The sequence below is a fragment of the Capra hircus genome, chromosome 1 (genome assembly GCF_001704415.2).
Source record: "Capra hircus breed San Clemente chromosome 1, ASM170441v1, whole genome shotgun sequence".
NCBI lineage: Eukaryota > Metazoa > Chordata > Mammalia > Artiodactyla > Bovidae > Capra > Capra hircus.
This window is the reverse complement of record NC_030808.1, coordinates 80924238-80937593: the sequence shown is the minus strand read 5'-3', so window position 1 is coordinate 80937593 and position 13356 is coordinate 80924238. Positions and strand designations below refer to the sequence as shown.

At 45.2% G+C, this 13356-nt stretch overlaps 1 protein-coding gene across 1 annotated transcript in view; it reads left to right on the top strand.

The window, feature by feature from the left end:
• LOC102179418 (nmrA-like family domain-containing protein 1) overlaps nucleotides 1-11240 on the top strand; it is a 20673-nt gene extending 9433 nt beyond the window's left edge. Inside the window, 2 exon segments of the mRNA XM_013962876.2 lie at nucleotides 5094-5284; nucleotides 10439-11240. Of these exon segments, the coding sequence (XP_013818330.2) occupies nucleotides 5094-5284; nucleotides 10439-10618 (371 nt within the window). The 3' untranslated portion in view covers nucleotides 10619-11240.

Below are 13356 nucleotides of genomic sequence, written 5' to 3'. Positions count from 1 at the left end.
ATGGATGGAGGAGCCTGGTGGGCTACAGTCCATGGAGTTGCAAAGAGTCGGACAGGACAGCGACTTCACTTTCACTTTCGTTTTCTTTCACGTTTGTAAAACCCAACCTCAGGTATCCCTGAGCCTCATCCTCTCCCTTCCGTCAAGCGCTGCCCCCTCCATAGGGAATAGCTCCCTGCCACCACCCCCCGCCTGCCCACACACACACCATAGGGAATATCGAACATTTACTGAGGACTTACTGGATATTTGGTGTCTGTTTCATAGATGGGGAAACTGAGGCACAGATGGATTAGATTAACTTTGCCAAGATCAATAGTAAGGTAGAACCAGAACTTGAACTCTGGTAATCTGACTCCAGAACCATACTCTTTTCATGAAAAAAAAAAAAAAAAAAAATCTTTTTTTTTTTGGTCACACCATGAGGCAAGTGGGATCTTAGTTCCCCAACCAGGGATTGAAATCATGCCCCCTGCGGTGGAATTGTAGAGTCTTAACCACTGTACCACCAGAGAATTCCAGAACTATATATTTTTTTCAGTCAATAAGAAATTTACTTGTTTTAAAAAAATCCAAATGCCAGCATTGTCCAGAAAAATTTAACAGATTTATAATTGTTATAAAGTTGAACTGCTAAAACTTGTTCACTGAAACATTCTGACATTCATTAATACTTTATGTCCTGCATTTATATTAAAAATTCACACACAAATGAAAATGGAAAAACTGCCAGTACCTGATTTCTGTCCCCTATTTTTCCACTTGCAATCATATACTTAGGTACCTTTTGACCCCATGGAAAAAAAATATCTAACGTTCAGAACTACCAATAGCAGGAAGAAGATAATTTTTTTTTTTTTTTAAAGAATGAAATGTTTACCATCTTAGTGGATTCTTAAGCACGTTCTCCACATATGCGGCGTGCTAGCTCATGTCTTACGGCATAACTGTTAAACGTTTGGCATAGATAGCACACAGGTTCAGTGCAGTTCAGTCGCTCAGTCGTGTCCGACTCTGCGACCCCATGAATCGCAGTACGCCAGGCCTCCCTGTCCATCACCATCTCCCAGAGTTCACTCAGACTCACGTCCATCCAGCCATCTCATCCTTGGTCGTCCCCTTCTCCTCCTGCCCCCAATCCCTCCCAGCATCAGAGTCTTTTCCAATGAGTCAACTCTTCACATGAGGTGGCCAAAGTACTGGAGTTTCAGCTTTAGCATCATTCCTTCCAAAGAAATCCCAGGGCTGATCTCCTTCAGAATGGACGCGTTGAGTCTCCTTGCAGTCCAAGGGACCCTCAAGAGTCTTCTCCAACACCACAGTTCAAAAGCATCAATTCTTCGGTGCTCAGCCTTCTTCACAGTCCAACTCTCACATCCATACATGACCACAGGAAAAACCATAGCCTTGACTAGACGGACCTTAGTTGGCAAAGTAATGTCTCTGCTTTTGAATATACTATCTAGGCTGGTCGCAACTTTTCTTCCAGGGAGTAAGCGTCTTTTAATTTCATGGCTGCAGTCACCATCTGCAGTGATCTTGGAGCCCCAAAAGATAAAGTCTGACACTGTTTCCACTGTTTCCCCATCTATTTGCCATGAAGTGATGGGACCGGATGCCATGATCTTCGTTTTCTGAATGTAGAGCTTTAAGCCAACTTTTTCACTCTCCTCTTTGACTTTCATCAAGAGGCTTTTTAGTTCCTCTTCACTTTCTGCCATAAGGGTGGTGTCATTTGCAGTTCTGAGGTTATTGAGATTTCTCCCGGCAATCTTGATTCCAGCTTGTGTTTCTTCTAGTCCAGTGTTTCTCATGATGTACTCTACATATAAGTTAAATAAGCAGGGTGACAATATTCAGCCTTGACGCACTCCTTTTCCATGGAACCAGTTTGTTGTTCCATGTCCAGTTCTAACTGTTGCTTCTTGACCTGCATACAGATTTCTCAAGAGACAGGTCAGGTGGTCTGGTATTCCCATCTCTTTTAGAATTTTCCACAGTTCATTGTGATCCAGACAGTCAAAGGCTTTGGCATAGTCAATAAAGCAGAAATAGATGCTTTTCTGGAACTCTCTTGCTTTTTCGATGACCCAGCGGATGTTGGCAATTTGATTTCTGGTTCCTCTGCCTTTTCTAAAACTAGCTTGAACATCAGGGAGTTCACGGTTCATGTATTGCTGAAGCCTGGCTTGGAGAATTTTGAGCATTACTTTACCAGCATGTGAGGTGAGCACACAGGTTAGTGTCTTCAAAAAGGCCAACAAGATAGGCCTCAGTTGCCTTCTGCAAAGCACCAATAACTGCACTCTGGAAGCGCAGATCTGTTTTGAAGTCCTGAGCGATTTCCCACACCAGATGCTGGAAGGGGAGTTTGCGAAGTTCAGTGGACTTCTGATGACGTCTAATTTCACGGAGGCCTGTAAAGATGAGGTTTCTTCACCCCTCCAGTAGAGGGCGCATTCTTGGGAACAGCTTATGTAGTGAGTTGCTTCCTCCGTCGGAGAAGGCAATGGCACCCCACTCCAGCACTCTTGCCTGGAAAATCCATGGACGGAGAAGCCTGGTAGGCTGCAGTTCATGGGGTTGCTAAGAGTCGGACATGACTGAGCGACTTCACTTTCACTTTTCTCTTTCGTGCATTGGAGAAGGAAATGGCAACCCACTCCAGTGTTCTTGCCTGGAGAATCCCAGGGACAGCGGAGCCTCGTGGGCTGCCGTCTCTGGGGTCACACAGAGTCGGACACTACTGGAGTGACTTAGCAGCAGCAGCAGCTTCCTCGCTGCTTTACCGCTGGTTGATTTGCCTACATACGAGCCATGGTTTAGAGACCTCCTTACTTAACCCTTTCTCCTTTGGCTAGAGCTAAGTGAGCTAGAGGTGCGCTGGCCGGCTGCGAACAGAATTCTTTTTGGTAAAGAACCATATTTTTTACCACTGTCCCTTAGCACCTTTTAAACTCAGCCCAAGAACTTCAATCTTCAAATAAAAGCAAACCTCAGAGTCAGAATAGACTTCATTCTGAATGCCTCAAAAACAGAGACTGCTTTTTTACAATTATAATGTATAATTTATTTAGAATGTAATTTATGTATAAATTTATATGTCTTATAATTTGTTTATAATTTATTTACATTCATTCATTTATATATTTTATAATTTGTTTATAATTTATTCATATTTATAAATTTATATATATTATAATTATAACTTATGCAGAGGAATGAGCAGACATTTTGCCTACCCAGATATCAGGTAGGAGGTTAATTTTGCTGCAAAAAGACAAACTGTGACATTTAGTTCCTGGCTGGTAAACCTTAAGTCACTTTTACACTGGACTGGAATTCAGAGACCTTGACTCTTGTTCTGGCCTGTTGTTTCCTAACTGTAAGGCACTGGGTGAGTCAATAAACTTAGATTCTTCAGTTTAAAAAATGGCAGTGCTGGGGCTAGATCGTGTCCACATTGGGTTCCAGTCTCAGGAGTGTGGGCTTCCGGGAATCTGTGAGAGGCTATGCCCACCTGTAGGAAGGGCACAGAATTCGGAGTGATGGATGAGGGCTTGAGTTCCCTTCTGCTGCTTGCTGGCTGAATAACTCAGGCAACTCCCTGATTTTGCTATGTTTCAAGGCTGTTTTGAGGATTAAACCAGCCAATATGTTTGCTAACTGATTCATTCAATAAATATTTGAAGGCCTCCTACGTGCCAGTGACTTAGTTCACTTTACCGGGGATTCAGTAATAAACCACTCAAAGCAGACAAAGGTCTGCCCTCATTAAGCTCATATTCTGGTCGAGGAGGTGGATGGCAGAGAAGCATAATAGAGAAGTAAAACATATTATATGTTAGAAAGCAATAAGTGCTCTAAAAAAATAAGGCTGAGTAAAGTGTATGTGGAGTGGTAGCAGTAAGCGTGGTATGTGGAATTTAAATTAGGTGATTGGTGGGCTTTGAGAAGGTGACATCTGAGCAACTTCTGATAGAAGTAACTAACTGGCTTTGTGAATATTCAGGGGAAGACATTTTCAGGCAGACAGAACAGACAGTGTGTTTGGATCAGAGCAGGTTGGGGGCTTAGGGAGAGGGGAGTAGGAGGTGAAGCTGGAGCTAGTAAAGGGTCTGGTCCTGTAAGTCATGGTTTTTCTCCGGAGAGACACAGAGAGCCATTGAAGGGGTCTGGGCAGATATGACATGAGCTAACTTTCGTTTTTACAGAATCACTCTGACTTTTGTGTTGAAAAGAGCCTGTGGAAGGGCAAGAGTGGAATTGGAAATAAGGGGCCCAACTTTGCAATAATCCAAGTCAGAGATGGTGGTGTCTTTGTTGTTCAGCCGCTGAGTTGTGTCTGATTCTGCGACCCCATAGACTACAGCACACCAAGCTTCCCTGTCCTTTGCTGTCTCCCAGAGTTTGCTCAGATTCATGTGCATTGAATTGGTGATGCCATCTACCCATCTCACCCTCTGCCACCCTCTTCTTCTCCTGCCCTCAATCTTCCCCAACATCAGAGCCTTTTAGACTCTCATCAGAAGAGTTAGCTCTTCTCAGATGGTGGCTTAGGCTAGGGTAATGGCCAGTGAGGATGGCGAGAAGTCTTCAAATTCTGGACACTATGAATATGACTACAAAAAAAAATGGATCTGGGGTGGGAGACAAATGTCAAGGTTGACTCTAAGATTTTTGACTTGAGAAACTGGAATCATAGAGTTGCCATTAACTGAGGAGGAAGTCTGTAGCAGAAGCGGGTTGTCCAGGAATTCATTTTGAGGCACAGTGAGTTTCTAATGTCTATTAAACATTCAAGTAAGGATATTGAGTAGGACATGGGGCAAATGCATCTGGAGCTGAACAGAGATATTGGGCTTTTTGCACAGAAGATGCTTAGTAAATGGTAGTTTTTTTTTTTTTTAAATCAATACCCAGGTATTATGATATTTTCTCAAACAAACCTTATAACTGCGTAGATGGTAGCGACTCAGTGTTACATGGTGCTCCCATACCTTCTGTTTAACTGGTTGATTACTTCAGATTGAGGGGACCTACCAAGGATGTGATGTAATTAGCTCTTTTTATCTTTTTATTTTTTAAACTAGCACTGCCTATGGGGGATGTACCAATGGATGGTATCTCAGTTGCGGATATTGGAGCCGCTGTCTGCAGCATCTTTAATTCTCCAGAGGAGTTTGTGGGCAAGGCCGTGGGTCTCAGTGCAGAAGCGCTGACTATACAGCAGTATGCTGATGTTCTGTCCAAGAGTTTGGGGAAAGAAGTCTGAGACGCAAAGGTGAGTTTCTAAGAAACATAAACATGATCACAAGAGGTCACATCCCACTAACTTAGAAATTCTGGGAGACTTTTCACAGATTTGGGCAGGGTTGAGCTGAGGCTGTTGGAAGAAATTGGAGAGGATTCCTGTTCTATGAATCTGTCTTCATCTGTTGGTGCATCTGAATCCTACCCTTAAGATTTTATTGCTTTGGCTTCAGGTTAATCAGCTTATTAAAGTACAATTCCTTTTGGGTGGAAAGAACTTCGACTCTGAAGACCAAGGTACAACATTCTCATATACACCAACCTACCCTCCCCTCCCAGGGACTCATTGCTGATCAGGCCATTGTGCCAGAGTTGGCCAGCATCAGGCAAGGCACTTAGCCTTTCTGAGCTGTGGCCTCCTCATTTACAAAGTGGATGAGAGCATCTACCTGGGGAGTTTTGTGAAAATTAGGGTATATTTAGAGAGCTTAGCTTAGTGTTTGGCATATAACAAGCATATCTCAAGGACCTGTTATATACCTGGTGCTACCTCTGAGGACGTCACAGCAGAGTTGGGGTGAAAATTCTCACTCACATGAAGTCACAGTTATCAGACACGAGCAGAGCACTGTGGTGCTTGACTGTGTTGCCCACACTCTCTGCTCTATGGGCGGTCAGAGAGGGTAGGAGAAGGCTTCACCAAAGAAGTAGCTTTGAGGTGGTCCTTGAGTCTGGGCAAGACTGCGAATGGGTGGAGGGAGCAATAGAGCTGGCCTAAGTTCTAGAATCAACAGGAATGAACCGGAGGCAGTCTGGGGAAGTGAGCAAGTCCCGGCTCTGCCCTTATCCCTCTGGGGACTCTTGGAAAGTTACTTAACTTCTCCATGGTTGTGTGTGCGTGTTCAGTCATGTCTGACTCTTTGCAACCCCCTGGACTGTAGCCCGCCAGGTTCCTCTGTCCATGGGGATTCCCCAGGCAAGAATATTGGAGTGGGTTGCCTTTCCCTTCTCCAGGGGATTTTCCTGACCCAGGGATGGAACCCATGTCTCCTGAGTTTCCTGCATTGGCAGGTGGATTCTTTACCACTGAGCCACCTGGGAAGCAGACTTAACCTCTCCAGCCTCCCTTTGTTCATATGTTAAAGAAGATTATTACACCTGCCATAGGCTTGTTGCGAGGATGTGGTGAGTCCCATGTGGGAAAGGCTAGCATTGGGTCTGGCATTTAGTAAGCCCTCGATAACTAACTGGGTTGGAATAGCCTGGGCTTGAGTGTGGCCACGATAGACCTTTTATAGAGAAGTGAGGGCAATGGTTCATCCTGAGTGCTTCCAGACATTTCTCCAAGCAGCTCTTGTCAGAGGATGGAGAGAGAAGAGTGTTTGTGAGAAGGAAGTGTGCGTCTGTGTGTGCCTGGCCTGGACACTGTTGCAGCTGAAAGGAGGACCCTCCCTTCCCTCAAGCTGGCAGGCATCAACTAACGCGGCTCTTTGCCTCTCCTGGCTGCTGTTCTCCCCTCTGTGAAAGGAGAGTGTAGTCTGGATGGTTTCTCAGGCTCTGCCCAGCACTGACATTTCTCCAGAGTAGAGAGAGTCCCTTCCTCTTTACAGAGTTGAGCCTGCTTTTGCAAATTAGGATTGATTGGAACACACGCACACTTTTGTGTATTGCCTCTGGCTGGTTTCAGGATACATTGGTAGATCTGAGTAGCTCTGACAGAGACCATATGGCCCAAAAGCCTTAAATATTTATATCTGGCCCTTCTAGAGTAAGTTTGGTGAACCCTGCTCTAGAATGTTTCCTAGAGTTAGGGGCAGAGGGTTGATTCTCGTTTTCATCTGCAGCTCTTGGGCCAGTGAATCTTGGGAGGCTATCTAGACTCCCAGTTCACCTCAGGTACTGGCCCTGTGTGGAGGTTGACAGATATTTTGAGGAGAAAACTATTGTAGGTATCAATCCAGCTATAAAACCACATTTGGGGATCTCACTGAAAACCACTCAAATTTCATGGAGAAAATGTTACTCCCAAGCCCAAGAAAGCCTTGGAAGAAAAGTTATGACCAACCTAGATAGTATATTCAAAAGCAGAGACATTACTTTGCCGACTAAGGTCCGCCTAGTCAAGGCTATGGTTTTTCCTGTGGTCATGTATGGATTTGAGAGTTAGACTATGAAGAAGGCTGAGTGCCGAAGAATTGATGCGTTTGAACTATGGTGTTGGAGAAGACTCTTGAGGGTCCCTTGGACTGCAAGGAGATCCAACCAGTCCATTCTGAAGGAGATCAGCCCTGTCGTGTCCGACTCTTTGCGACCCCATGCATAGCAGCACGCCAGGCCTCCCTGTCCATCACCAACTCCCGGAGATCACTCAGACTCACGTCCATCGATTCCGTGATGCCATCCAGCCATCTCATCCTGGGTCGTCCCCTTCTCCTCCTGCCCCCAATCTCTCCCAGCATCAGAGTCTTTTCCAATGAGTCAACTCTTCGCATGAAGTGTCCAAAGTACTGGAGCTTCAGCTTTAGCATCATTCCTTCCATGATCTCCGGGAGATGGCGATGGACAGGGAGGCCTGGCGTGCTGCAATTCATGGGGTCGCAAAGAGTCGGACACGACTGAGCGACTGAACTGAACTGAACTGAAGCCCAAGAAGTCACCACTCATTCAAAAGATGGACTTATGAGAACATCTGCAAAGTCATCTATCCCTGGGTCCAAATTTACTATTTAGTGACTGACCCCTCTCCCAGTGCTTTGCGTTTGGGTCTTGTATTCATTTTGTCTGTGGGGTCTGAACTCTATAAAGAAGAAGAGGCTGCTGCTGCTAAGTCACTTCAGTCATGTCCAACTCTGTGTGACCCCATAGACGGCAGCCCATCAGGCTCCCCCGTCCCTGGGATTCTCCAGGCAAGAACACTGGGAGTGGGTTGCCATTTCCTTCTCCAATGCATGAAAGTGAAAAGTGAAAGTGAAGTCGCTCAGTCGTGTCTGACTCTTCTTGACCGCATGGTCTGCAGCCCACCAGGCTCCTCCATCCGTGGGATTTTCCAGGCAAGAGTACTGGAGTGGGTTGCCATTGTTTTCTCCGAAAGAAGAAGGGGAGGAAGGTGAAGAATGTGGGCGTATGGTGTGTGTGTATTCATTTCAGAGTACTGGGTAGACATTGTTTGGGATGGCTCAGGATTGTCCAAGCATCTCTCAGTGACGTAAGAGGTTTCTGACGGCTTTGGGTACAACAAGTTGTTTCACAATGCAGCAGAAACTTCTCTGGCACACAGAATTTTATGGGATTAGAAACTGGAAGTTCTACAGAATGGTTAATGCTGTTCTTAGAAACTAGTTTGATTTAAAGCCACTGGTGCTGGTCTGGAGTAGAAAAAGGCGTACAGGCTGCGGTACTCTGGGGAAGGATGCATGTGGCCACAAGGTGGCGCTCCAGCCCTGGCAGTCTGACTTTCCCTGTCTGTCCAGAAGGTCGCTGTTTGCTTGATTACTTCATGACTACCCCCTCACCCCTGACCCCACTCCTGAACTCCCCAGAATAAACTCCCATCAGAAACTCTGATCTGGCTGAAACTGCCTGTCTAACTCCAAAAGGGACACTGTTTTCTCAGAAAAGTGAGACACAACAGAGCAAATCTCTTTTCTTCAAAAACCTGCAGAAAAGAATCCCTTATTTTCCTGAGGAATATTAGTTACCAAAGTTACAGGATGAGACAGTAACCCAAGGAGACAGACATTTTAGAAGTCGTCTTCCATGCTTCTTTGATAGTGTTCTATTTTCAAACTTACTAAAATTTAAAAATGTTTTCTGATTTCAAAAATTATAAATGCTTATGGCAGAAAATACAGAAAATTATTTTAAAAAAGAATATAAAAGTCACATTGTTTAATCTATCAGAGATAGTAACTGTTAAGATTTGTACATTTTCTTCTAGTCTTTTTCCAATATATATGTAATAAAATTAAAACAACATGCTAAGTACCATTTTGGATCTGGCTTTTTCACTTGACATTAAATTATGAGCATATATTTCTATTCAACTTTTTAAAAAATATTGACTGCATATTTCTAGTGTAGGTGTACCATAGTTACCATAGTTTATTTTACCATTCCTCTATATTTTGGATATGCAGATTGTTCTTGATTTTTCATTATTATAAATGGCATGACAGTCATTGTTTTATATGAGTTTGCACCTGTCTCATTATTCTAAGACCAGATAGAGGTTAGAGTTTTCTGAGCGAGGTTAGAGTTTATTGCTGGAGGCTAAAGACTGATTATATTGGATCCAATAGTCAGAAATGTTCTTAATGGGAATCCCATGGTGGTCCAGTGGTTAGGGCTCTGAGCTTCTCCTGAAGTGGGCAAGATTTTGATCCCTGGTCAGGGAACTAAGATTCTACATACCATGTGGCGTGGCCAAAAAAAAGAAGAAGAAAGAAAGAAATGGTCTTAGTTGATGCAGATGGCGTCACTATAGATCCACTTAATGTCAGAAGGGTTTTGCAGAGGGTGACAGAGGGTGGCTCAGTGGGTATGTGATGAGCAGTGTTTGTTGGGCCTGGCTCTGGCAGAGGCTGCATGGCTGAAATTCAGATGTTTGTTTCCCATCAGGAGGGAAGGATGGAGAATCTAGTGCCTTGATGCTTCATGGAGGGCTTGATGGGTTGAAGATCTCAAAGGAATGCTGAGGAATCCCAGGAGGAAATGTATATAAAAACCAGTCAGATAAAGGGGCTATACACCCATGGTACCTTATCCCAAGTGCTTGTGGCCAGAAACAATTCAGCTTTCAGAATCTTTCAGCTTTTAGATGGGTTATGTCTACACACACTATGTAACATCACCATCAGGGGCTGGGGCAGGACCCTATAAGCAAACATATCAATATCTCTGCAAAGAAAGACAGGGAAATTTCCACTAAACAGGATGAAGACTATAAATAACTTCTCATAAGTTTAGATAAGGTTTTGCCCCTAAATTAGTTCAGAAAAGTCAGTATGTTGCCAAGTTGCCCATGAAAAAAACTTCAGTGTTTCTTGGGTCTTGGGATTAGGGGAAAGAATTGTGGATTTGTATCATCATGAAGGTGAACAAGTTCTTCTCCAGCTGTTTCAAATGAGGGCTATAACATTTCCTGTTGTTTCTTTTCTTTCTTTCTTTTTAAACTTGTTCTTAAAAGATCACCCCAGAGGCTTATGAGAAGCTGGAATTTCCTGGAGCAAAGGAAATGGCCAACATGTGTCGTTTCTATCAAATGAAGCCAGACCGTGACATCAAGCTCACCCACCGACTGAATCCCACAGTCAGAAGCTTCAGCCAGTTCATCTCAGAGAACCAGGCAGCCTTGAAGAGCTCCTAAACTGTTCACACAGGCCTCTGAGAACACAGAGTCCTTCCTCCCAGATCCTGGTCTTCTCTAGAGCACTAAATCTATGTTTATAGAACAGATAGCTTAGAATACAGTTGTTATACCCTGAAGGCTTCCCTGGGTTGGGAGTGGGGTGGGGGCGGGGGCAGGCGGTAGGACACTGCAGAGCTGATTGACGCAGTAATTGACCCACAGGTAACATTCCAGCTGCTCATAAACATGGCACGCCTGTCAGGTTAAGTGAGAAGCTCCCAGCCTGCCACCCTTTGTAGTTCTCTCTTCCCAACAGCCAGGCTGCCTTGGAAGTCTCTGGCCTGAGCAACTTGGAGCTCATTCCCTCTCACAAATCAGTGGGGATGGGGAGACCCTCAGCTCTCTCCTTCATAAGTGGCCTTAAGGCCTGTCTCTGGAACTCCCCTAGACAACTCCAGTTTTTTCAAGCGCGTTGTCACTTCTCCGTGAGGTTTTAACTGATTTTAATTTTCTTAAAAATCTTTGTAGAGGGTTTTCTGGGGAACTCGGTGTTCAGTGAACAAGTGTTGGAAATTCAGTTTTGCTTCAAGGTTGGAAGCTCGTCTCTGATTCAGTCATTAAATCAGCTGTTGAATCATCACTCAGTTACTCGTCTTTTCATTCACCCACCCCTCATTTATCCATCCCACAGCTTTCTTTTCAGCGCCGGCACCAATGGTACATCTGTGGGCCTTGCTCCCCTCCTGTTTTCTTATTGGCGTGGTCCACTCTCCAGAGGCTGCCATGGCCCCTTTTCAGTTTGTGCCTGGGTTTGTGTCATGCCAGGGCAAGAGCGGGGCTATGTCACTACTTAGCGACAGGTGAAGCCAGAGCCTCTGCAGTGTGTAAAGTCCAGGAGCTTGAGACAATGTCTGGCAGAAGGTGGTAAAGTGGAAAAAGAGGTGATGAAAGTGCCTCCAGGGTGTCCTTTCCTGTTTCTGGCTTAGCATTTTTCTATCCCATAATGTAATTGTCTTACTTAATAGCCTTCCTCTTGGCTGTGAGAGACTTGGACCCCTTTTTACCCCAGCACCTGGCACATGGTAGGCGATCAATAAATGTTGATTGACTAATGTGTGAATAAAGTTAACTGATCATACCGTTACAAGAAAAGGGAAATGAATAGGTGCATGGGTTGGAGAGTGGTGAGAACCAGCAACTGATACTTAAAGCGCAAGAGGCTGTCCACGTCCGGGAGAGGGCCTGACCCCTACTACTCTGGGGCAAGTAGTGGATGGGGCCGAGCAAGGGCAGGGTGGCGGTGCCTGTGTGAAAGGACACAGTGGCCTGGGACCTGGCTCAGAAGAGGACGCTCAGCAATGCCAAACGTCAGCCTATCTGTCTCTTAAGGCATCCAGTGGTGTTTGTTGAAAATGATGGAGGTTATTGCAGACAAATTTTGATTCCTAAGGGGAAATCAGTCAGCTTAAGGACCATGCTCCTTTCTGAAGGGCACTCTCCTTATCCCCCAAGTGATCAACTCGATTTGGCCTAAGCTATCAACCCTGAGAAACGGGTCTGGATAAATTTCTGAAACAGGAAAAGAAAAACAAAGCCCTCAACTAAAAGTAGGTGGCGTATTACTCATCTGCTGGGCCAGGCAGGAAGAATGGCCACTGCTTCCCAAATAAACCTCAGCATCCCCTGAGTGGAAGTGTCTGTAGGCCAGCGGACCCCCTGGGCCCCCTGTGTGTTCACTGGGGTGGCAGGTTGGTTCTTTTAGCCCTTGGGACAAGGCTAGGGTAACTCTGGGTCAGCCCCACTCTTGATCCTGGAAAGCCCAAGAAACCCATTCTGGGTTTAAAATATTTATGTATTTGGCTGTACAGTTGCAGTACGTAGGATCTTTGATCTTTTTTGCAGCATGTGGGATCTTTAGTTGTGACATGCAAGCTCTTAGTTGCAGCATGTGGGATTTAGTGCCATGACCAATGATAGAACCTGGGTCCCCTGCATTGGGAGTGTGAAGTTTTAGCCACTGGACCACCAGGGAAGTCCCCCTTTGTGGATTTAGAAGCAAACTTTACAGCGGCTGATCTGAAATGAGTCTGCCTTTTAGAGATCTTGTTTGCGTCTCCATCTCACACAATCAGTAAAGGGAAAGAGCTGTCAACGTTGGTCTAAAACATTTTAACATTTGTGGATAGTAGATGAGGGAACTCTACCACCACCCCTGACCCTTTCCTGCTGCGATCTCCAAGCCTACGGAGAGAAAAGCTTCCCTTCCAAGTTTCTCAGAGGAGAGACCTGGGGACCCACAAGAGGCACAGCAGGTGGAAATGAACTATGCACCCCAGGAAATGCAACCACCCTCTGTGGTCCAAGGAATGGGGTGGGTAGGGGTGAGGGTGGAGGTGCAGAAACAGAAGGGGTGCAGGGCGCGGTATCTCTCTGTGATTCTATAAATATTCCTAGAAATGTTGGCTATAAAGTCACACAATGCTGGGTTTGACGCCTGTCTGTGCCACTGACTAGTTGTGTGGATTTGGCTTCAGCTTCCCGTTCCTCACAGGTGCTGCTGGGCTCTGGCTACAAGATTAAAAGTGGAAAAAGCACTTTGGATAGTCTTTGGCAGATAGTCAGTGCTCAATAGTTATTATTGAGAAAAATTCCTGCCCTCATCCCCTTTGGGCTTCCCTGGTGGCTCAGATGGTAAAGAATCTGCCTGCAATGCGGAAGATCCAGGTTTGATCCTTGGGTCTGGAAGATCCCCTGGG